This window comes from Periplaneta americana, chromosome 2, assembly GCF_040183065.1.
Source record: "Periplaneta americana isolate PAMFEO1 chromosome 2, P.americana_PAMFEO1_priV1, whole genome shotgun sequence".
NCBI classification, from domain to species: Eukaryota; Metazoa; Arthropoda; class Insecta; order Blattodea; family Blattidae; genus Periplaneta; species Periplaneta americana.
In genome coordinates, this window is record NC_091118.1 from 185,060,790 (window position 1) to 185,087,880 (window position 27,091).

The following is a 27,091-nucleotide window of genomic DNA, read 5'->3' on the forward strand; positions in this document are numbered from 1 at the left end:
CAATTTTCTGAACATAATAATAATGTAGTTAATCTAAATAATATTGTAGCTAAACTAAATGATCATCTTGTAGATACGAAGTATCACTTCTTAGCCATCGATATGTGACCTATCAAAATAAGAAATGAAGCTGTGCTGACAAGAGTGGGTGAAGAAAGAATGTTGAAACTGATCACGAAGAGTAAAAGGTATTGGCTGGGTCACTGGCTGAAACGAAACTGCCTATTGAAGGATATACTCAAAGGAATGGTGAACGGGAGAAAAGTTCGGGGCAGAAAAACATATCAGATGATAGACAACTTGAAGATATATGGATCGTATGCGGAGACTAAGAGGAATAAGTAAAACAGGGAAGACTGGATAATGCTGTGTTTGCAGTGAAAGACCTGCCCTTAAGCAGAAAACTACGATAAATGAAACAACCTGTATAATATATACCTATCATGAAATGCTCTTAGTTTAAGACACTGCATTTTCAAACACTTTGTAAAAGATGTAATAAAAGTACAATACCAATTCTAACAGAAATGTCACAAGGGAGAAGAGACGGTTATGAAATACCTAGAAAAACTTAACAAGACTGTGTATACGTTTTTACCATATTTTATTGCCGCATGCCACATTGCACTAAAAGTGTGCAGTACTACATGCATTAGGCCTAGTATTCTAAACAATTTATACATATCTTATCACATCAGCTTATGCCCTTCTCTCTCTCACCCTGTGTGTGTGTGCGTGCGTGCATGTATCAGTACTCATACGAGCAGGAAATGGCCCCACTATATGCTGTACTAAAACAACACTATAATGTGCAAAACGGTTTGATTATCTTGAATAACTTTAAGCTGAGTTATATATTAGTTATTTATGCAACAATCATTTATAATGATCGCTATTGAGACACGAGTGTCTTAATAACCATTATGAGAGTTACATGTAACTATTTTCTAGACCTGTAGTAAGATTAGATAAAAATCATTCGTTAAAAATTAAAATTAATATTTAGATACATACTTCTTTATACTGGCAATAAGATATGAAAGTATGAATATGGTTTTAGACAGTGGGAAACAAAACAGCGACATTTGAGACAGTGGGAAACAAAAGAATGCAAGTGATTCTATTTGCAGTTCCTACGGGTACGAAAATAAATAAATGAAATCATAGTTCCATTCTGTAAGTTTTAATGTTAACTGAAATATAAAAATTATACAATAATGTCTGATTCAAGCAACTTTGATGAAATGCAAATAATGGAGGAAGCTGTAAAAGTGAGCAATACTTTATTCTCTGCAAAATCAAACATTTAATTAAAGCATTTAACATCTCAAAATCAATGGTATTTCTTGAAATAAGAAATCTGATCGAAATAACCTGTATCGAAACGACATTCATTTCGATACAGATGATCACTGTATGATAACTTCATTTCAGTATGTCGTAGAAAAACTATTTATTTATTTATTTGAATACACAATTCTTAAGCCCTATTTTATCCGAAAGCATAAATGTTATATAAATATATGTACATACTAGTAGAGTCAGAAAGTATCGGAACTTCGGTTGCCAACGCCATCCTCTATAGGCAACTTCTCTGCCTTGTCCGTATGGTATGTACCTATTCTCCAGGCGTATAGACTCAGTGCGAACATGTGTAGATACCTTTCTTGCAGATGGCATATAACCATTTACACAACACCGCCTTCAAAGTACGCCCCCTGGGCAGTGACACACTTCTGTCAGCGTCCATGCCACTTCTTGAAACATTCCTGCAGCCCATCTTTGGTCACTTCCCGCAGAGCGCATGAATTTTCACCTCTACGGCTGACGCAAACCGCCGTTCCTTGAGTAGGTAGGTTAGTAGTAGGTTATTTTACGAAGCTTTATCAATATCTTAGGTTATTTAGCATCTGAATGAGATGGTGATAATGCCGGTGAAATGAGTCCGGGGTCCAGCACCGATAATTACCCAGCATTTGCTCATATTGGTTTGAGCAAAAACCTCGGAAAAACCTCAACCAGGTAACTTGTCCCGACCGAGAACGAACCCGGGCCACCTGGTTTCGCGGTCAGAAGCGGTACTCCACAGGTGTGGAGCCTTTGAGTAGAAATTTGACCTTTAGAAATAAGATTAAGTCTTCTGAAACAAGGCCTGGAGAATATGGTGGCTGTGGAAGGACAGGTATTTTGTGTTGTGCGAGGAATTCGTTCACCAAGAGCGACCAATGTGCTGGGGCACTGTCATGGTGGTGAGCCCAATTCTGTCCTTGTTACAAGTTGGGTCTTCTTCGTCGAACTGCATCACGAAGACGACGAAGAATTGCAACATATGCCTCCTTACTGATAGTTCAACCCTCAGGAATAAACTAGAAATGTACGAGACCTTGGATATCGAAGAACATTTCAGCATTACTTTCCCCTTCGGTCGGTCGGCACGGAATCTCTTTTGCCGTGATGAACCGGGAGATTTCCAAGTTGAAGACTATCGCTTTGGCTGCAGGTCGTAAAGGAAACACCATGTCTCGTCACCTGTGATCATTCTGTGCAAGAGAGTTGGATCCTGATCCACCCTGTCAATCAGGTCTCCACTAACCAGTTGCCGCTCTTCCCGCTGCTCATCTGTTAGTTAAACTTCTTGGAACAACGTGCTCACACACAGGTTGCATTTTCAAATCACTATGGAGAATGAATTGACAGAACCATGCGAAATGCCTAACAAAGTAGTCACATCATATACTGACTCTGCGGTCTCGTCTGATTTCTTGTGCAACTCGAGCTATCACTTCTTCCGTTCTTGCCGATCTGGGTCTTCCTGAACGTGGATCACCATCCGTTGAAAGACGGCCATTTGTGAAGCGCTTGTGTCACTCATACACTCGGGTCCGAGACATTGCCTCTTCTCCATATGCTTGGCGCATGAGTGCCAAAGTCTTAATAAATATTTTACCGAGTTTAACACAAAATTTAATGTTACCTCTAAGCTCTTTCAAGCTCATTTTACCACATATACCTACACGTCTTAACTAAACGAAGCGGAAAGCTGCAATGTATTACACGTCTTCACTAAACGAAGCGGAAAGCTGCACTATATTACACGTCTTCACTAAACGAAGCGGAAATCTGCACTGTTTTAAACGTCTTCACTAAACGAAGCGGAAAGTTACTGTTTCCGGTTACGTTAGTCTTCCCCATTCTCATGCGCAGCCGCACAGAGTCTATACGCCTGGAGAGTAGGTCACATATCACACGGACAAGGCAGAGAAGTTGCCTATAGAGCACGGCGCCGTCACTCTAAGTTCCGGTATTTTCTGACTCTACTAGTATAATATATATATTACCACAGTCTAGTATATACAGTCGCGAAGCTCAATACGTAGTAAATGTGCAAACATTAGATAGTTGCTCACCACTAGGATCGCTAATATCGCCTCATTACAGGCAATGCAAAATAGAACAGTCACAGTCTATTGTTTCTAGCACCCTCAAAACTCAAACTTCGTGACTGTATATAGTAGACTGAGATATTATTACTATCTTTTACAACATATTTTATTATATACTTCTTCGGTGTCTTTCATAATTTAAGGCATCCTGCGCACTTTAGCCATCTTGTGTATTTTTAGATTCCCTTGTACATTTTAGGTATCTTGTAAATTTTAGTGAAACAGCTCTCTGTTGTATACAGCGTCGAACTGTTGTTATTCCACATGCGTACTGTACTTGTTTGTGCAGTGGATAATAATAGTTATATCAGTAATATACTTTCCATCGGTTGTTGATGAACCATGATTAATAGTTCAAAATTACAGAAGTGACTTACTGTCACCAGGAAAGACATCGGCCGGCGTTACAAACTGTATCATTACAAATGGAATGGCTCATTCACCAGACATTATCTTTTAAAATGCTTTTTACGATTATTTATCACTAAAGTGCACTCCTTTACATTAAACATAATATATATTCGCATCACAACGCACTGGAGTAATACAAAGTGGCTGAAGAGGCACTGCAAGCGTTGAAATTTCGCGACAGACCGATGATCGAGCGGTCAGACACGGCAGCTACAAGGTAATCCAGGAAGGTATACTTGGACAGCTAAAAGAGTGCTGATGGCCTTGGCAGTTCCTGTGAAAGTGGGGACGAAAATATTACAGAACTTGACCTGCCCATCCCATTACAGGATTATGTTTACATTACCGTGGCAACCCTCCAGCGTTGCCGCATTGTTGCGAACTGAAACACGTGTTTCAGTCACCTTTCTGATGCGAGAGTAAACAAAACAAGTCTGTAGCGGAGAACTATCTTTGTCTTCTTGGCGGAGGCTTTGTAACAAATACAATCGCATAAAAAAGACCAGACAAAGTATATCTTGGTTGAAAGTAGCGATGTCTGATTTTTTGGCTGAACTGGAGAAGACTGACACAGTATCGTTCCTCGCGATTAAACTAGATTTTGAGAGGCAGGACATGTCAAACGTTTAACTATGAAAATAATACAACACATCAGTCATCATGCTTAAAATTGTCATTACTTTCAGGCATATTGTGGCTTGCTTTTTATCTTCTCTAAGAGTTTGCCAGATCCCCCGAAACAACGAAAAGGAGGCTGAAAGTAGCACGCTACTATTTAAGTGTTAATAGGGATATCCTGAACTAGCACCAACAGATAGCGCACGTGTACTTTGAGGGATGCGCTTTGCGTGTGCATTTGTTTTTCAGTATATAAACATTGACGATATACGTAGTGTATTAGTATATTAAATACTCTTAAAAACAACTCAAAATGTCAAATTTGTATTATGTTCCTATATGTAAAAACCAGGGAAAGCTTTTTTTTATCTTCATTCGGGTCCCGAAATGTTCTGAATATATACTTTAAACCTTAAAAAATAGAACTAATTAAATTGCGCTTTGAAAGTGCTAGCTATTAAACAAAAGTATCTACTTCAAGTAAGGAATTACTGCTACAGTTTCATTTTGGAAGAGGGGAAAGAAAAATTAATAAAAACATATGCAACCTCGACAGCGAGCTATTTAGCTTAGATGCCTTAAATTATATGCAGTAGTTGTAGGAGTCTCGAAGTTTACGCCTGCAGTAAACTCTCGATAAAGTGTGACGTTTATTATCCAGGACGATCCGTAGTGAAATCCATTTTGTGAATAATGTTTTTAATGTACTCTAGACTAATTATTAAAACCATGTTCTAACTTCAAATTTTCACAATAATACTACATAGTATTCAAAACTCCTTATCCATAACCTACAAAACGCACGAATAATAATCGTCATACTACTGTGATCATATTATATCATCCTATCAAACATTGCACTTGATCTCTCTACAACTATAGAAAAAATACGAGGAATTAAATCTAGATAGTCCCTTCCCTATACAAAAAACACATTGGTGGCAGCATATTCTATTTTAGCGTACGGTATTTAAATACTTACGATTAAAGAGGCAAGATCCACCTTCGACAAAGTTTCTATTTTTTTTATTCGTGCATCTCGTTCTCAAAGTTCTCGTTTAGGTTAATGAACATTCAATTTACTCGTATCTACAGTATATTGTGCATACTGCAGATTTCCCCACCCATTTCTTAAGGGGAATCGCTCAGTATTATACAGATTTGCGCTATTATTTATTGTAAATTAAATTATGAGGTAAGGAAATATTGAATATATGAAATTATCCTAGGTTATACAAAATAATTATAAATATAATTTTGACACGCACAGAAAACCAACAAGCAGAAAAACGTAATCAACTGTAGCATATGACATAATATAGCCCTACAACATGTCGCGCCGCATGGAACGCTCCTGCCATCTAACGGTAAAACTTTGCATAAGATATCCCTATTGAGTGCCAAACATCAACAAACCTATGGCAAATCTGTGTGCAACACGCACCGATGAAGTCAGCGAAGCCGGTTAATTGCACACAGTGCATAGCGATACGAGCCCGCAAAGCAAGACCGCACTCTAGTGGCAAGAGAGGGAAGCATATTGATCGACCGAAACAATACTGTGATTGACCCCACAATTTTATAAATGGCGTGAGAAGGGGAAGGGAAAAGGACATTTGTTTAATATATGAAGTATCACGACGGAAATGTACGTTATACAAGTTATCTTCGGTCCTCCCATGTCTGTCAATTGCTGTCCTGGTCATTTGACAGTTGGAAAGAAGAGCACGCTTGCTACTGTTAGCAGTACAGTTCACACTGCTTAAAGCAAAAGTACATCATGAAAAAAGAGTCAAAATATGACTATGAAAGTGACTTACAAAATATTAAAATTCACTACAAGATGAGAATGTTTTACTGCAATCGTAATTACTTTACATTCGAAACGGTATTCGCTAATTACCCTATAAACGTTATTTTTCAATCACAGTGACTAACTCAGACTTATGGCAGAAAAAGAGATCGTGGAAGTACATTCCTAAAATTCGCATTAATGTTACAAAACGGTGTTTGCTAATTTTCCTATAAACGTTATTTTCTATCACAGTGACTATTCACAGACTTATGGCAGAAAAAAAGATCATGGAAGTATATTCCTAAAATTCACTTTAATTTTACAAAAATACTTATTGCAATCATTACTATCAACCGAGCATGAAATCCTACAATGCTCATTCTACTGTTATTACAAGCTTCACAAGAAACTGGTCTTAAAGTAAATGTTAACAAAATATTTTCTGCTTACCAGTAATTAAAATGTAAATAATATCACAATTAATACAGATACATTTGAAAAAGTAGACAAGTTCAACTATTTAGGAACATGAATTACTTATGAGAATAATGTAAAACAAGAAATTAATGCCAGCATACAGAAGGCAAATATATGTTATATGTTATCAAATTGTACTTTATTTTTAAATTTATCATTGTTTTGTATTCTCTCCGCAAATCATACTGTATTTTATTTTTAAGTTAACCTCTGCTTTGTATTCTGGATTCTAGTGATCAGCCGTAGATGTCGGTCATATGTCCCAAATTGTGGAATTAGTAGTTAAAGAGTAAATTAATTTTATAAAAAACCAAAATTGCATACAGATTACATCAATTATGCTGTTCTAGTCCATGCTTATGAGACATGGGCACTCACAAAACAGATGAGAATAAAGAACACTTTTAAAGAAAATTTTTGAAAAAATATATATTGAAACAGTTCGAGATGCAGGTACTTTGGAATGGAGGAAACTATACACAATAAAGACATATGAGGGGATCAGAAGCAAAGGGATATAAGTGCATTTCAGTTGCGTTTAAGAAAATGTGATTAAAAATGTTCAAGCTTTCGTAAATTTCGTGAAGTTTTGATTTTAAATTTCAATGTGTGATGTCGTTAAAACATACGAGTATATTCCTTTGCCACTAAATTTTTCATACTTTATTGAACCACCTAACTCATTTTTTTTTTAGAAATGTCACTTCTACTCCTTTGCTTCTGACCCCCTCACATGGTTTCTACAATGAACCTGATATTGTGGTCATAATTAAAGTAAGAAGACTGCGATGAATTGAACATGTGCAAAAAAAAAAAAAAACTCCAGAATGAAGAAGTGTTCACAGAAACCCATTTAGGGAAAAGACTACTGGGATTACCTATACCCAAGCCATTGTAACCTTGCACTTGGCAGTTATTATTTGGGTTGCCAATCCTTCCTATGAAAAAAACTGAAGAACGCTTTGCGATAGCCTTCTGAACCAATCAGAACGTAGCATTTTCTATCAGCTGCATATGCTGCCAAGCAGAGAGCTGCGTGTTGTCGGTTTGAGTGCTATTCGCTCTGATGCTGCTATCACGTGCGTAATGTGTGTGATAGTTATAAATAATTTGTGCGAGATCGTGCGTATTTGCTTGTTTTCCGCACAGAACCAATACGCGGTAAGTGTGAAATACCACATTCAGTATTCCCAACGTAACACACATAACAATTTCCCTCTTCTTACCGCTTAAGCGCAACATTCATTTTACTGATTTAGACTTTTAACATATTATTTTTAGAGACGTTTAACATAGTAATAATTATAAACTGGAAACTTATCACTGCAATTTCACCTAAATTGCACTGTTAATTATTGTTTTTAAATATTTGCAAAAATTAAGTAAAGTCTACTACTCCACGAAACTTATTGCATTCCTGATACAAGTAACATTAAGGAAGCCGTGAAAAAATCAACAAGATTCCAGATGCGGATGTTATTACTGCAATATGTTATATAAATAATATTGTTAAAATATTAAAATGAAAAATAAATCATTACATAACCTTACCGTTTGTTTTAAGTTCGCATTTATAGACTGGGGAAAAAAAAAAAAAAAAAGACAGACGTATATCACGGCCTGCTGGAGTATAGTAAACACGAAAACATTTTATAGCAACAATGTTGAAGAAAGATATTTTGGTTTCCCGAAGTTGCCGTCATTGAACAGAAACCAACATGGAGATTTCATTGCAACTATTTATAAATTCGTCTTTCAGGTATGTAATAAACGATCTTCGCACAAAATAATGTACGATACAGAGTGGTATGTTTGTTTTCATGTTCTCGGAAATTAAAAAAGCTCAACTACGTTTCGCTTTTTCAATCTTTTCCTCGACCATGAAAACGTCAACATACCGCTCTTGTAACGTATATTACTATTGTAGCGCTGCTGTGAAATGTCGCAAAGAAAAAAGACATTCAAAAAATGGTTACTCACTTACAAGGTAGGATATCGGTAGGACACGATGGATTTTGTTGAAAGTGTTAATGTAGACTCATTTAAGGCTCCTGAAAACGATGGTGAAGGTCTCTCGTTTCGGAATTGCATATTTGTGAAAATATAGCAATTTTAAAAATCTGAATTGCATGTCGTTCTTGCACAGCTTACTTGCAGAGAGCACTAGAGGCGAGAAAACTACTTTCTTCTATCCCTGTTAGAAATCTAGAAGTGGAATATTTCACATTTGCATTTAAGACGAAATGGATAATATTTAAGGTAGACTCACCTGTTATGTTCACACATGATAATACGGGTTCACCAAGAAATGTTCAGGCATCTTATAATGGCTGCTTCTTCACACTCATGGACACAACAGACGCTATTTCCTACACACAACAGTGTTTGAAATAAATTTTTGAAGGAGTTTATTTTTCTTTCTGTATTGTATCCACATTTTTTTCCATGCATATATTAACATGTCTTGTAGAAAAGGGGAACAGAACTGATGGTAAACAACTGAATGTAACTTTAATGCAAAACTCTGTCGTGAAGGTTAGTATCCGAAGGTTTCATAATACATTTATACCTGAAACAGTCCTTCAGACGTCGAACGACTAGCTTGCACTGTCGGAAGAAATAGACGTCCAAAGGTTGAACAAATCGTGTGCTTTTGACGGAATAATTTCAATCTGAAGTGACTTAACATGAAGAGCATTTTATACTTACTCATTAGAAAATATGTCACAAAAAAATTAAAATAAACTCCTTCAAAAATACACTTCAAATGCTGTTGCTTGTGGGAAATAATGTCTGTTGTGTCGATAAGTGTGAAGAAGCAGCAATAAGATGCCTGTATTGTGAAAAGATGCTGGTCCTGAACATTAGTTTTTTTTTTTTATTTAACGACGATCGCAACTGCCGAAGTTATATCAGCGTCGCCGGTGTGCCGGAATTTTGTCCCGCAGGAGTTCTTTTACATGCCAGTAAATCTATTGATAAGAGCCTGTCGCATTTAAGCACTTTTAAATGCCATCGACCTGGGCCGGGATCGAACCAGCAACCTCGAGCACAGAAGGCCAGCGCTATACCGACTGCGCTACCCATGTCGACAGTATCAAGTATCATAAGGAAGATATTATATGACTGACTGTGTGAAAGTGAAGTTGGAGAACTGAAGTAAGCATTGAAGATGCATCGTATGGAGGAACTTTCTAGAATTTAAATTTTTAAGAGTACTTAGGAATAAGATATAATAAAAAAATTTGGGATATGATGAACAACACCTCATACTGAACAATGTCAAGGGAAAAATTGTTCCGGGGCCGGGTATTGATCCCGGGACCTCTGGTTGAACGTACCAGCGGTCTACCAACTGAGCTACCCGGGAACTCCACACGACACCGTCTCAACTTTTCTCTTTATATCCACACAATTCGCGTGGGCTGACGAAACGCCAGAGACCCACATCGAGTGCACATTTTTTTAAAGAAAAATTTTGAAAAAAAAAATATATATATATATTGGAACTGTTCGAGATGCAGGTACTTTGGAATGGAAGAAACTATACACAATAAAGACATATGAGGGTATCAGAAGCAAAGGGATATAAGTGCACTTACAGTTACGTTTAAGAAAATGTGATTAAAAATGTTCAAGCTTTCGTAAATTTCGTGGAGTTTTGATTTTAAATTTCAATGTGTGATGTCGTTAAAACATATATCCCTTTGCCAATAAATGTTTAAATTTGTGTGCACTCGATGTGGGTCTCTGGCGTTTCGTCAGCCCACGCGAGTTGTGTGGATATAAAGGGAAAAGTTGAGACGGTGTCGGGTGGAGTTCCCGGGTAGCTCAGTTGGCAGAGCGCTGGTACGTTCAACCAGAGGTCCCGGGATCGATACCCGGCCCCGGAACAATTTTTCCCTTGACATTATTCAAATCTGCTTTACAGGGAGCTTTACCTGAAAGACTAGATTTGCACAACACCTCATACTATTTTTAAGACCACAACAAACTTTCATATCTTTTGTCATTTTTGCGTCTGTTCCCCCTTAAGCATTTTCAATTACTGTGCACTGGTTTCAGACACTTAACATGTTCCTGTTTGGCAATATTTGTTGCACTGAAAATTCCGAAATTTCTAAACTACTATATGTACTTTGAATCTGAAACTGGAGCTTTGGATTTTCGTTTTATGTAGCATTATTTTTAAATCAGATTTCAATCAATGTCTACCTTTACATTATACTATATACATTAAATAAATTGACTAACAAATGTTTACTTTTCAATATTCGATCTCTCTTTACATCGATATTTTTATTTAACAGCCACTTTAATCGTTCTCCAATCTGTTTCTAGTCTACTTTTCAGATGAACATCTCGTGTTTATGCTGTAAGAATTTCAACTCTAAACACCAAGTAGCCTGAGACAAGTTATTTAAAGAAGCTCTTGTGTTCTGTTTCGATAATTGTTACACACTCCAGAAACTAGACTAAATAAAATGTGGCTGAACAAAGGATAAATTTTCCTTTGCTAATAAACTCTGGAAAGTTTTATTTACATAAGAATGGTTGCAGCGTGTTTATACCTACGCTTCTAAAGCTCTCTTAGTTGTCGTTCATTTACGCCACACTGCTTTCCTTTTATTTCACACAAAGAGTAAAAAGGAGACGATTTTAGTTCAATTTAGCGACGATATATTTTTAATAGAGTACGGTAATACTGCTTTAAAAAATCGGTGCTTTGAATATAACAAAACTTTCTACGTATTTCGTACTGAATTCTTTAACGTGCCATCAGTGACATTCTTGTTCGTACTTTATCTTCTTCATGCAGCACAGTTGCCAGACTTTCTAATGACACGGAATAATGATACGTGTTAATCTTTTTATTTAATTTGCAAGAAAACCGTCCATTTTATTTAAAAACTGCATTCTTTATGAGTTTCTCTAATGATATGAATAAAAATCAGAATCGTAGGCATTGTAGTTATCAAGTAAAATAGTGCTAACATTTAAGGGAAAATTAGTTCTTTCTGAGAAAAGTAGGATTCATTTGGAACTAATATGGTATCAGAATTTTTTGTTGCACTCTATCCAAGAAATAAGCTGTTAAAATCTGCACAGCTATATTACTTTCATCCTGTACAGTTACATAACAGTACAGTAGATGCGTCATTAAAAACGGATTTTAAAAATATATAAAAATCGATTTTAGCTTCAACTTTACCACCATTTTCATCAGCATAATTTTTAATTATCATTCTGATAATTCCAACTATTCAAATAAATATATTTTGTCTCACTTTTACTGATGTTAATTCTATTTGTAATTGTTCTGTACATTAAGGACGCAGTTTTCTTTAAACCGTTTTATTATTATTTACTAATTCTTTCCTTACTTTCATAAGCTTAGCGTAAGAGTTAAATTAGGGGCAGGTACTTACGGAGATTAATTTTATCATTTGTCTTTTTTAATACTGGTGTCGGCGGAGATTGCTGGAGATTGATTTGTACTCTTGACGGAGATTAATGGAAATCTTGGAAAATATAATTATTTTGGAACTGGAGTATTAACTCAGTATGAATATTACTTTCCAAATGATTAACATTAAAGTTTCGTTGGATTCTGGTAAAGGTGTGGTATGGCCAATAGAATGTTATGTTTTATTTAACGACGCTCGCAACTGCAGAGGTTATATCAGCGTCGCCGGATGTGCCGGAATTTTGTCCCGCAGAAGTTCTTTAACATGCCTGACATGAGCCTGTCGCATTTAAGCACACTTAAATGCCATCGACCTGATCCGGGATCGAACCCGCAACCTTGGGCATAGAAGGCCAGCGCTATACCAACTCGCCAACTAGGTCGACTGGCCAATAGATAATATTTATTGAATTGAGACTGTATTTAACACACATTCATTGGAATGAAAAAGACTTGCAGCCCTTAAATTAACACTTTCACATTATTAGTGAAATGTTGAAATCTTCGTCTTTTGGGTTCACTAATGTAATCAGAACATCTGGAATACCATGTAATAATAATTACTTGGATATATAACAAATTCAATTGAAAAAAAAAAAACGAAAAGAAAATTCAGAACATGGAATTCGCTATAAACGACGCAGTAGTAATAATTCGCGAATGTGTTCATGTTTCGCTATTAGAACTCTATTTCTCGATTTGTCGCGATTGTTTTATCCGCATAGTATTATTAATCAGAATCACTTAATTCGTAAAGATTAGTAAAAAATGCTCATTTCGGGTATCTATTCATATGTATTCATTTCAAATGTAAATTGTAAATAAATTTGAATTTGAAATCTAATATTATGTCGTGATTTTCGCGATCTTCATAAATACCCGGCCCTGGTAACAATATATATTATACTAGAGATTTCTCTGTCTCACCTTTTAGCAACGGCAGCTTCTGCAACTCGCGATTCTTGCTTATGTTGAACCTGGAAGAACTCTGCCGCTTGTCTTTCTTGATGTGAGGCGGTCCCGGATACTTGATCTTGTTGATTTGCGTCGGGGGCGGTACATTGGCCCCTGGCGAGAGCTGCTGCTGTTGAGGTGGCTGCTGGGGCGTTGCCGGTGCCTGTGTCGAATTCGCAGTGTTCGTTTTGATCTGGAAATCATAACAAAACACAACAGTTATAAATCATCCTACAGTCAGTGAAGATGAAAACAATAAGTTGATGCGCTATGTATACATTATAAGGAAGGATATATGCCACCAGGAAGCAAGAATGATCGTTGAAAAAGTTTTATTCAGTGTTGTAGTGGTTATCGTTAATGACCCGAAGTTCGCAGGACGATGTTTTCAAGTGGTGATGTAAGTCGTTATGCAAGACTTTCTTCGAAATGGGAGCAGAACTGTTGCCTAAAATTTAAATCCTTTATTTTTTTATTATTTTACGCTCACATGAGACAAGTAATTTGTATAGGTCTACTGTACATTTTTACTGTATTAAAATCAACACACTTAGTATAACGTAATTAACACCTTGATAAATAAGTTCGTGACATTTTTGTTTTTCTTGGAAATTTGTAAGAAAATCTGGCACAGTCATTTTAATGTCATAGTAATGAATTTTACAATTATTAAGAAAGTTTGTGTTAATTATAGTCTAAAGAATAAATAACATTGTCGACATATCCTTTCAAGTTTAACCGAAGAGTAAAGGCATCGGAGGCCACTAGAACCATTTCATTTAAAGGGAGAACGCCATCGGCGAAAGTAAAGATTGGTTCACAATAAACCGGGAATGGAAACGAGAACGAGAACGGAAATGTTAAAATAAATGTACACAATAATTAATTGTGAATGCTTACATTTCAACCGTCACAAGTATTAACATTGTAACTCACTTTCTTCCATTTTTCAGGAGAAGCAAACGAAGTTTTAGAGCTACAATGTTAGTACTGAAAGACAAAGAAACATTTCAAGACCATATTAACTAGCATAACTCAAAACCATAAAAAATTGAGTTACAATGTTAGTGTTTGGGAGGGTCGATTTGAATACATTTTAACAATATTTCCGTTCTCGTTCTCGTTTCCATTCCCGGTTTATTGTGAACCAGCCTTAAGCACGAAAATCGTTTTCTTGTTTTAAAGAGGGCCATGATTATCCATGTCCAAGACGACCGTCCGACTTTGATGAAGTCTATTTAAAATCTTTAATTCACGATGAGACGCGTTAACCAACTCGAGAAATAGCCAATATGATAAATTTTATTGAGACCAATCAACCATCGCACGATATAAGCACTCCATAGGCAAAGTTCAGTGGGTGTTATCATTTCTACTTCTTCCCTCGGTAATCATTTAACTCGTCATCAACATCGATCGTTTTTGTTCCAGATTGTTACTAATGACGAAAAATGGTGTCTTTACAACAAAGTCAAGAACAGGAAGGAATAGCTGAGCTCTAACAAGTAAGTTAATGTTTTTGTATCTGGTGGAACAACGAAGGCGTCATCTACTATGAATTACTTTCGAGGAATGTAACCATCACTGCTGAAATCTATCGCCAACAATTCAGTCGCTTTAAGGCCGCAATTCAAGAGAAATGACCGAGACTACTGCGCAATTCAAGAGAAATGATCGAGAGTACAGCATCAAGTGATTCTGCTGCATGATAATGTCTATCTGCATACTGCTAATGTTACAAAAGCGGTTTTCCAAGAGCTTAGCTGGGAAGTCATCCCACATCCATCTCATTCTCCTGGTCTTCCTCAGCAGAATTGTCATCTTTTCCGCTCTTTATCAAACAATCTCTGGGAAATCTTCTTTAATACCTAACGAAGTTGTTCTTCAAAACTGATCTTACGATTTCAACTGCAAACCACAGGATTTCTTCAGTCAAGGAACAGAAAAACTATCAGAAGGTTGGAAGTCAGTCGAACACAATGCAATGCAATGTAAAATAAATGGTTTTAAATTTAATAAAAGAAAATGGTACCAGTTTATGCATAAACTTAGTAGAAATAAGCGAGGAGAAATTTGTTTTACCGAAAAACAACGACCTTACTTTACGTTTGTTGTGTGTGGCTTCGCATGACTTAGAGTAGGCCTACTGAATGATCCAGATGGCAATCATCAGCCATACAGCCACTGACCCTGACTGTTGCGGGTCAGGACAAGATACTGTGGCCTTCGACAAGCACATATCGATGGCTATTCAGTCAAGACGTGTTTCTCGCTTTTCCTTGTGTTTTAGTGAATTTTCAACAAAACGAAATGGTTGAATTTAAGTAGTTTACTCTAATCCACTAAGAATTCTCATGCAAGATTCATATGTGCTAACGAAATCAGCACCTGAAATTCAGACAGTTCAGAATAGGCTATAATTCTCCGAAGTTAGAATTTCATTGAGGAACTGAGAGATCACATACGTCGCAGTATAGGAACCATTTCTCAAGTGGAAATACGGTGAATAATACTTTTTAGTTTATTATTTAAAGACTACATTATTTGTCATCGATGGTGATAGCGATACATTTGGCGAGACGACGCCGAGGACTGGCCATGTTACTACCTGACATTCTCTCTACACAACACCTGCTAATAAAAAAACAGACCACCGGCGTAGCTTAGTCAGCTAAGGCCTTGCCTGCCGATCCGGAGTTGCACTCGGGCGTGGGTTCGATTCCCGCTTGGGCTGATTACCTGGTTGGGTTTTTTCCGAGGTTTTCTCTAACTATAAGGCAAATATCAGGTAATCTATTGTGAATTCATAGTCTCATCTCGCCAAATACCATCTCGCTATCACCAATTCCTCGTAGTTGATACAGCGTCGTTAAATAACCAAGTATTTATTTTATTTTACTAGGTTATTTTACGACACTTTATCAACAGCTTAGGTTATTTAGCTTCTGAATGAGATGAAGGTGATAATGCCCGTGAAATGAGTCCGGGGTCCAACACCGAAAGTTATCCAGTATTTGCTCATATTGGGCTGAGGGAAAACCCCGGAAAAAACCTCAACCAGGTAACTTGCCCCGACTGGGAATCGAACCCGGGGCACCTGGGTTCGCGGCCAGACGTGCTAGCCGTTACTCCACAGGTGTGGACGTATAACCAAGTAAAAATAATAATAAAAGTCCGTTGCTATTTAATATACAACGTGTAAGGGACGTGCAAATATTTAGACGTAATACGGGGGGATAATAGGGCCTATAGTGAACCACATTATGTAAAAAAATCTCAATCTTAGAAGTTATTTCATAGACATGAAAAATGTCGTATATTTAGATTCTTTAATATTTCCAGGAACAACAGATTCAGTATTCTGGAGTATATGATGCATAGCAAAGAACATGCGTCTATTTGGAATCTGAGTACGGTATTTAGAAATCTTGGCGATAGAGCTTCCTTGCCACGTTTGTAGATTCTCCTCCTGTTCGTACATTTCATGAATATCGGCTTCTTCAGCATTAGTGAGTCCTTCCATTATGTCAAATATTGGCGAGTGAGCTTCCTGAAACATTGTTCCAGACAGAATGTTTAGTCTATGCTCAAGTACATGTGACTGAAAGATGTGCAGATAGTCTAACAGACAGGCGTTTCATAGCACAATCATTCATAAATCAGGTCGTAAAATACGTGACACATTTATGGGAAAACTTCTAGCGTAGAAGAAGTGAATGGCTGCCGCAGTACGGGATCTGGCTACTGGTCTAAAGATCGAGCACGAGTCGGTAAAATGCTGTCCACAACGTCGGAAGAAAAAATGGATTATGAAAACTACCTTATAGTAGATGTTGAAAGAGATGTTCTTCCGCTCGTATACAAGCCTGATATCGTGAGAATATTTTGTCAGTCACTCACTTAAGCTTATCAACTGAAATTCTTATTTCATGCTCAATTTTAGTCTGGAGTGCCTCTAATGTGTGCGGATTTGCTTTTATAAAACAGAGACTAACAGAATAAGCCACCGGCGTGGCTCAGTCGGTTAAGGCGCTTGCCTGATGGTCTTAAGTTGCGCTCGGGCGCGGGTTCGATCCCCGCTTGGGCTGATTACCTGGTTGGTTTTTTTTTTTCGAATATTCCCCAAACGTAAGGTGAATGCCAGGTAATCTATGGCAAATCCTCGGTTTCATCTCGCCAAATACCATCTTACTATCACCAACCTCATCGACGCTAAATAACCTAGTAGTTGATACAGCGTCGTTAAATAACCAACTAAAAAAAAAAACAAAATACATAAACAATAAAATTGTTACCATAGTAACCATAACCACAGTGTTTCTGTACAAAACAAATTAAATATTTTCATTACATTACACTCTTTCAGAGGACATGAATAAACTATAGTGTAATTTAAAAACGTTCTTGATGACGTCATAACTCGAAAAAACCGGTCGCAAAAATTATTTTGTTTCCATAGAAATGCGTATTTCTTTCTAAATAAAAGGTTTGACGTATCTGAGCTTTTTATCCAAAATTTCCTCATTAAATTTGAATTGCAATTATGTGTTGCTTTTGAAAAACCTTGTACATCCACTCTAAGTTGCTTTTAATGTTCAGTACTGGAGAAACGGGTATTAGAAACCAAGAGACAGTTTAGCATTGCTTTGCCTTCACTGATGCTGGACCCGATAAGCAAAAACACCAGAATTTTCACACCACTTTCAATACCGTGAAAATGTTGAACTACACCATTATTATTATTATTATTATTATTATTATTATTATTATTATTATTATTATTATTATTACCGGGCGCTGTTGCGTAGTAGTCATCGCTCCCTTCTTGTATTTGGATCAAGACTTCCATTCCAGGGAGCCAGCTATCCTGACTTAGATTTTTCGTAATTTTCCAAGACTCTCCAGACGAATGTTAGGACAGTACCAATTAAAAAGAGCCGCAACTCACTCTTTCCCAATTCTATACAATCATTCTCAATCACTTTTCATACATCAAACTTATGCGATACCCTGCAGTCTATCCTTGAAGTAGGCTATAATTCCCAGGCAAATGTGGCTTCTAGCGGCCATGACGGAGAAACATGGTACTGTGGAGAAATATATGAGAAATTATTATTATTATTATTATTATTATTATATTATATGAAAAATGAAGGTCAACACTGTATTAATTACAGCTAAGAAATTTATTTTCAAGTGCTCTGAACTTCCGTACTATGTGACGCAATTCCAGGATTGTTCGTCTGTAAGAGGCCCACCTGGAATTTCCAGTTTCTTGCAGGTGTCTTATTGAAGACAGAAGAGACTGCTTTTTCCGCTGAATTACTGTTATTTTAAATAATTTTAAATTACTCAAGTGTCTATAACTTAAGAAAAATTTATGGCCAAATTCAGATATTTTAAAGATAATTTACAATATGAATTTTACTTCAATTTTGTCATTAAGGGATTCCGGACGCCTATTATTATGATTTGAGAGAGTCTGTTACCTATCGATAGGTTCGTTCCAACAGCAGTCAGGAACCGTCCGTAACCGTCGTCAGCATGCGCAGTACAGAAAAAGCGTTCCAACACAATCCGAACCAGTCCTGAACCGGAAACATGTACTGCAGTCGGGCGTTCCAGCAAGCTTTTGACACGGGTTCGGAACGGTCAGAAATAGTCCGCGGTTTGAGGCATGTACGGAAGAGTACGCTAGACGCGCTTGCGCATAAGCTCACCAACGTCTCCTGGATACTGAAGAAGGACATGGTCGACTGTTCACATCAATGAGGTTAAAGATGAAAAGTGACAGTGCAGACGAATGATAAAACTAGAGATTTAATTTAAACTTTCGCCAAAAAGAAAGGGAATGGAAATTATTTGGGTATTGAAATAGTTAATTACAATTTCAACATGCAGCTTTGATTAAAAGTATAATAAATAACATACATACATTAATAATTTAAAAAAAAAAACTATTTTTAAATGAGAGTCCCCCAGTGCACGACATTGAATTGGCGGAATTCTTGCCTTCGATATTTTTTGTCATCTTTTTATAGAAAATGACCGAAATTCTATTTTCTGCAATTAGAATTAGCTGCGAAACGATAATAATTAAGCATCCCGTTCTTAGCAAAGATCATCACAGTTATAGCATCTCTGGATTTAGTACATAACGATCCGTGAAAGCGTTTCAACAGCGTCCACTGTCCAGTCCAGTTTCAATCCCATAGCAGATGCTCAACTAGCGCATGCGCATAAGATGGTACAGGAACCGTACACGAACTGATCCATGAACCGCTTGTTGGAACGAACCTGATATTACATATAGGCAGTTATGTCTTACAGATTTGTCAGATCTTCTGACTAGAGCCCATTACAACACAGTACCTAGATTCTAATATCGGATCTGAATTATGGTCTACCTATTAGAGTTGTGGCGAGATCATGCTACAGATTTAGCTGAAGGTTAATAATTTTGGCATCTTGTGTCTAAGATAATGAGCATCATTAGCGAGCTTCAGCATCACCTCTAATATGTTCAATAGATTCTCATACAGTTTTTTTTAACATGGAGTATAATAGCATCGAGTTCGTATGACTTCAACTTGGACTTTTATTCTACGAGTTAAGTTCCTTACTTTCTCGGATCACCGCCGCCACCAGCTTCCCCAGGCACTTATTTTTCTAATTTTACGAAACGTTAATCTATAACGGTTTAGGATTTTAGTTAATATATTTTTACTGTTTTGTTTGTAATTCGAATTTCTTAATATAATTATATACTTTAAAAATTATGGAAAATAATGTACAATAAAGGTTACCCTCCACATTTTATAGAAATAATAAAATGCCTTTACACAGATACAAAGATAATAATAATAAACACAGGAACATCGAAAACAGAAGAAATCAGAATAAATCAAGGACTCAGACAAGGTTGCAGCCTATCACCTAGATGACTTAATTAAAGAATGGAAAGTGGAGGTATAAAGATTAGTAAAGATACATTTTTAAATGTTCTGTTTGCCGATGATGTAACATTAATACAAAACAGTGAAGAAAAATTGCAATATGGCATTCACAAACTACACCTACTAGGAAAATAAAACTATAATTTGAGCATATCAACTCATAAAACTAAAATAATGGCCCACAGTGGTAAATTTCCAATTCGTACAAAAATAATAGTTGATAATAAGTCCATAGAACAAGTATCTCATTTTGATTATTTAGGTTGTAATATAACTTATGATGTAGATAGAGATATTGACAACAAAATAAGCAAATTCCAGTGGATATGCGGAACAATAAATAGAACACTAAAAAATAAAACTAGAAAAGAAACAAAACTAAAGTTCTATAAAACTATGGCGGTACCCATGTTGACATATGGAAGCGAATCATGGATAATTAAAGAACGAGATAAAAGTAAATTACAGGCTGCGGAGATGAGGTTTCTTCGCAGAGTAAAGGGATGTACAAGAAGGGATTTGATAACAAATGAGGATATCCGTAAAGAATTTAATACGAAAAAGTTGAAGATTATAAAGAAAAGTGGAAAGAACACCTGTCTCGAATGGATAATGAAAGAATTGCAGCACTGATACAACAATACCAACCTAAAGGCAAAAGAGATGTCGGACGTCCTAAGAAGAGGTGGAACTGAATAAAATGTGAAGACGGAACAGGCACTAAGCCTAAACCATGAAGTGATGATGATGATGATGATGATGACTTTAATTAAAATAAAATATCATGAAGTATTTGGAATTTGTACGTACTTATTGTTGAAATCAGACAAACTACTGTTAAAAATAACTAAGTCTGTCCACTGTTAACGTAAACATTAACCACGTCCAGTGACCGCAAGACATTCTACTCACAGAGAAGTAGTGTACAATCTAAATATATGTTATGTATAACAGTATATCATTACTTATTTTTGGTCTGGTGTGCACAGGTCTGGTTTTTGGCGGATGTAAGCATGCAATTTGTTTTGTTTACATTGGGACCCATTGTAAGAGTGAAAGGAGTATAGAGAGAAATGTGCCAGTAATTTTAATACACTCTCAATGGCACTTACGACTACAGGTAAGAAAAGATCTAAACCCAAAACGAAGATAAATCTATACGGTCTTCATGAGGAAGTACTACAAAAGGCATTTCGTAGACAACATATGGAATATTATATCCGTAAAAGGCTATGTAGCTGACAAAAGCAAAGCGATTACATTGATGAAAGTAATCTCACACTACTCCTACTCCTGCTGCTACTAGACGTAATAGCAATATCAGTATCACTAGCAGTAACAAAAAGTTTGATATATTAAATTAAGTTCGACCTTATCCGTCACAGATTTTAAATTTAAAATCTCAGATCTGGCCCTAACTCGAATCGTAACGGCCTCACTGTAGGGTAAAGGTTGGTAAACTATGATACGAGTAATATTGTGATAGTTCTTTTTGAGAATTCATTACAATATTTTACTGAGAGAGAGGAAGATCGATTTTTTGCGTCAACATATTAAGGGAATGTTTGTGGAGAAGTTGCTGCACAAAATCGGTCCTTCTCTCGCTCAGTAAAATCGTAATAACTTCTCAGATTTATTAAAAAGTTCCAAATTTTCCTCAACCCAATGCGAGCAAATGCTGGACCCCGGACTCATTTCACCGGCATTATCACCTTCCTTTCATTCAAACGCTAAATAACCTAGATGTTGATACAGCGTCGTAAAATAACCCAATAAAATAAAATAAAAATTCATCAGCTGGGTACTTAAAAAACGTTCTGGAATGACACCTAGTTCTTGTAAGGTTCTTGGTTCACTGAGTTGATCCCTCTGCCTAATTCGTCGAATACATTTTTCTTCAGATTTTCGCGTTCTAATAGTTGTGTTAGAACACCTGAAGCAACGCGTAGTAATTCTACCCTAAGAATTTGTGCTAGTGGTAATTCTGAGTGTTCACTAGCTACTCGTTTTAATCTCTGAACCACGAGCTTGGCCTTTACATACTCCTGATTCATAGTTGCACTTCATTAATTAAATATCATTGAGAAAAATGGACAAGAAAGAAAGGAATCGTTAAAAATTGGTTTTGGGAAAATGGCATTGGGAAATTCGGATTGGAAAAAATGGATTGGGAAGAAAAGTTAATGGGAAAACTTAACAGTGGGAATGCTAGATTGGGAAAATGATGTGGGAAAAATGTCCGGGAACGGTAATTTCGTTACCCATGACCATTCGAGTCTTCTACATTCGTTACATTTCTTTACTTTCGTTAGCAAGTGCTTAAATTAGTTACTTCCTAGTTAGTTTCGCTACACTCGTCTCACTCTGAGAGAGGAACATAGGTTAAGGGTGTTTGAGAATAAGGTGCTTAGGAAAATATTTGGGGCTAAGCGGGATGAAGTTACAGGAGAATGGAGAAAGTTACACAACGCAGAACTGCACGCATTGTATTCTTCACCTGACATAATTAGGAACATTAAATCCAGACGTTTGAGATGGGCAGGGCATGTAGCACGTATGGGCGAATCCAGAAATGCATATAGAGTGTTAGTTGGGAGACCGGAGGGAAAAAGACCTTTGGGGAGGCCGAGACGTAGATGGGAAGATAATATTAAAATGGATTTGAGGGAGGTGGGATATCATGATAGAGACTGGATTAATCTTGCACAGAATAGGGACCGATGGCGGGCTTATGTGAGGGCGGCAATGAACCTTCGGGTTCCTTAAAAGCCATTTGTAAGTAAGTAAGTACACTCGTTACCAGACGATATCTTGTATAAAGTTAAATGCCACATGCAACGAAAAATTCCTTAAGTACTGGTGTAGTGATAGGGCTAAGTAAACTACGATAATAAGAAAGCTGTCCATTTTACGCAAAATAAACGTACGCACATAGAATACAAAGCAACGATACTGTATCGTGGACATCTGTTATCGCTGCCAACATTGTTTGCAAGAAACTAGGAAAAATTCTTGTCGCAATACATGTAGCTGGAACCTTGCGGCACGCATACTAAACACTGATGATAACTACACTGCAGCCTGCAGTGCCTGCCTGTTGCTATTAATAGTGAAACCGACTTCAGTTTATACAATCTGCCATATCATTAGCTGAATGGCTGCTGCAGTACTTCTATTTTTTTTTCACAATTGTAATATTAGCAAGACTGCACGTACGCCAAAAATATTGCGATTATACTGGTCATACTTTCCTAGTTTATTGCTTAGTAACTTGTGTCACAGTGTTTAAATTACCACATAATACAAATACAGGCTAATATTAGATGCACACAGACAATTAGTTGAGTGGACAGACTGATGGATGGCTAAATGAATAAATATGATGCGAAAGCGAATACATTCACTGATGAATGATGTATGTTTGGTTTGTCGATTACTGATATGTAAAGGATGCTGAGAAACTATATACAGCAACTTTCAGAACACAAAGGGGACAATAAAATAAATATTTTAGCAACGAGATATCAAAGATGATTAAAGAATTACATATATGTTAATATCGTTGAGTCAAATGTCTAAAAAAAAAAATACTTAGTGTAATCGAGTGGAGTCAAATCAGGTGAACGTGGAGACCATCCCATTGGTTCACCATGTCCGATCCCTAATGTTAATGGAACTCAATTTGAACATGTATAAGGCATGTTATACATTAAATCCATGCAGTATGTAACAGTAAGTTTCACTGACATTTCACTCGAGCATGTTAACACGTGTAGCGTCTTAATGAACCAACTGGGATACCTCGTTTCTATAAATAAGGTATTTAGTTTAATAAGGTCCGGGGTTCGATCCCAGGTGGTGACAGGATTTTTTCTCGTTGCCAAACTTTCAGAACGGCCCCAAGGTTCACTCAGCCTTCTATAAAATTGAGTACCGGGTCTTTCCCGGGGGTAAAAGGCGGTCAGAGCGTGGTGCCGACCACACCACCTCATTCTAGTGCCGAAGTTATGGAAAGCATTGGGATCTACCTCCATGCCCCCCAAGTGCCTTCATGGCATGTTACGGGGATACCTTTACCTTTTTTATCCTCTTTATACTCTGAAAGTTTCTGTATATAGTTTTCCAGCACCTTCTAGATGGATACATGGATGGGTGGTTTTGGTGAATAAATGGGTGACAGATTGAAGGGTGGATGCTTTAATGAGAGAATGAGTGGATGTTTTGATGAAGAAATGGATGGATAGCCACTATGAATTATATCAATCCAACATCACTTCGAAATTTCCTGAAATTGGAGTCACAATAAATCTTGGAAGGATTATGAAAATAGTTTACTAGTCCTTTGTTACGGCGCTGTTCACACAAGCCACACCCTGGCATTCGTTGAGAGCCTGTATGCCTATATTCATGAAAAAAATATGCGTGACGCACGCAGAGTTGCTGTTATTCACCGACTTGCTAACGTCACTTCATTTGTATTTTACGCTCAACAATGGACTCAACATATTTGATCAAGAATCTGTCTTTAGAAACTAAACTTGTTATTAATGTAATATTTAACCAGTGGCGGTTCGTGCATAAAATGACAAGGGGTTCACTACTTTTATGATATTACATAGTTTTCCAACAATTTAAACAATATTTCATTTCTGAAAAATTAAAAAAATACTAGTTCTTTAAAGTAGATAATTACCTTAAAATGAACCTGATGATGATGATGATGATGATGACGACGACGACGATGATGATGATCACGATCAATTATCTTTGAAAGAACATAGCGATTTTTCCTTACGTTATCATGCTGTCTTTCAATATTCTGCCTGAAAGCTGAGCTAAGCTGTTGTCTAATTTCTCTTCTTCCAAGGACTGATAAATCTAGGTAAGCATTCTTATGAGCGATAGATTCCTTATGTTTCTTAATTTTCTGTGTCAAATGACCTAAATCTGACACACCAGTGCATGTCCAGCTCGTATATTTACCCTTAACAAACAGCAGGCACGGGAAACAAAATAATATTTGTAGATTCACAACCGCAAATCCAGCTGTCTCATATTTTTTTACATTGAAAGCTCTGCAAAATATCTTACCTTGGTTTTGTTTGTGTTTGCTTTAAATCGGGTTGAGATAACGGTCTTCCAAACTTTTTTATTTTACACTTATCTTCCAAGATTAAAACTGAAAAATTTGATTGTAAAAGATATTGAACACTATTCATTTTGTTTCGAAACGAACACTGGTCACACTCACAGTTGAATATATTAAGACTAAAACACCAAGAAAGACTAGATGGACATTTAAAGGATTGTAAGAAACTATTAATAAATACAACAATCAATAACACACACGTACAAGTGCTAAAAGCGTGATCTCAGCTACAGATTGGAGCTACTTGTCGGTGACTCAGGAGAAGACGAGAGCAGACTGAGGAGGAAGGGATGTGAACAGATAACGAACGACAACACGTCCAAATTTGTACTGCAGTAAGCGGAAACATTAGGTCTCCTTCTGTTCAACTTAGCTTTAATTTCCATACGCATTGTTACTCATGTTTCCTGCACGAGTAATAACCTGGCTACTGGGATGCTTATCTGAGCGATGTTTATAATAATCAGCAGCGATAGTCAAGAAGGTCACATTCTTTCCGCTCGTCTTCTCCTGAGTAATGGACAGTAACTTCCGGTTTGCATCACGAAGTCTTTCGTCTGTCAGCTGTCTCACGATCACGTGACTACAGCTACGCTGGTCCGAACACCAGCGCAACCACATGTTGCCATGCAGTATTTTCCCTTGCCTCTCGCCCCGCACGCAAGTCCAGAAGCTGACTCGTCAAGGTTCAGAGGAGAAATTGAACCTGGGAAGCGCTCGTAAGCATGTAGCCTATTCGTATATATGCGTGCGATCTCTGCTACTCATACGACAAAAATACATCCGAGCCGCAAGTAAACTTATTAAAGATGAGCAAGAAACAATGAGGAATGATAATGTAAATTATAAATAAATTTAAACAATTAAATTGTTTTTTCCTGTGATTTCTCTGAACCATTGAACGCATAGGACGCACCGCCACAGTATTTAACGATTCTAAGGGTACGTACACGTTGAAGCAATGATACATGATAAACGAAACGACCTAGCGACGCTTTGGTATTATCAAAGAATCAAGTGTTCATATCGGAGCAACGAGGACGCGGGAAGCGAACATTGTGATTTATAAGTAGAAGATATTCTGTACATCCACTTAATGAAAGAAGATATATATAAAATATCACCTGCTAAGTTCAAGGGTAATATAACTTAAATACGTATGAAATTGAACCCGTTTCTCATCCCAAAGCAAGTATAAAGTCGTTGTGTTGTGAATGGTTCTTGTGATCACATAACATATGACCAATAAATACACAACTGATCAATTTGCCAATACCTACAATAATTAATTTAATATGTCGAAATAATAATAAATCGATTAATATTCGGATATATTGACAACCACCGGTAATTATACAGATTAATATTATCTTAATCAGAGATCATATGAACGACAAGAGCGAAGAAAATGCAGTTTTTCTTTTTCGTCGCTTTTATCGTGTATCTTCGCTTTTATCGTTACTCGACTATGCACACCTCAATGACAATGCATGCTTCAATTCTCTCTGATATAGCATCGCTGCCTCTTTTATAGTTTATCGTCGCTCCAACGTGTACGTACCCTAAGTCGCATCAAACAATTAAATACTAAATTCTCTACGGTGACCTTACTAATGCAAATTCGTCTGCTACATTCAACAACAAAAAAGTACGCTTTTTATTTATATTTAAATTAAGTTAGATGTAGCGAAGGCTGTTATGTTTCCACCGCAACTCTTCTCCCACCTTGTATCTCTGTCCCCCTAGCTTGGTAGCTGTCAAATGTTCTTTTTTCTTTCATAATACAAAGCACAGTCAACCAACAAACTGAAATGGAATATG

The 27,091-nt window shown here is 36.8% G+C and overlaps 1 protein-coding gene across 5 annotated transcripts in view; it reads right to left on the reverse strand.

Annotated features, from left to right (window-relative positions):
* wrd (Protein phosphatase regulatory B subunit well-rounded) overlaps positions 1–27,091 on the reverse strand; it is a 309,843-nt gene that overhangs the window by 182,185 nt on the left and 100,567 nt on the right. For all 5 annotated transcript variants that reach the window (XM_069819094.1, XM_069819093.1, XM_069819092.1 and 2 more), the window contains one exon: positions 13,139–13,358. In XM_069819094.1, the coding sequence (XP_069675195.1) occupies positions 13,139–13,358 (220 nt within the window). The remainder of the gene's footprint in view (positions 1–13,138; positions 13,359–27,091) is intronic.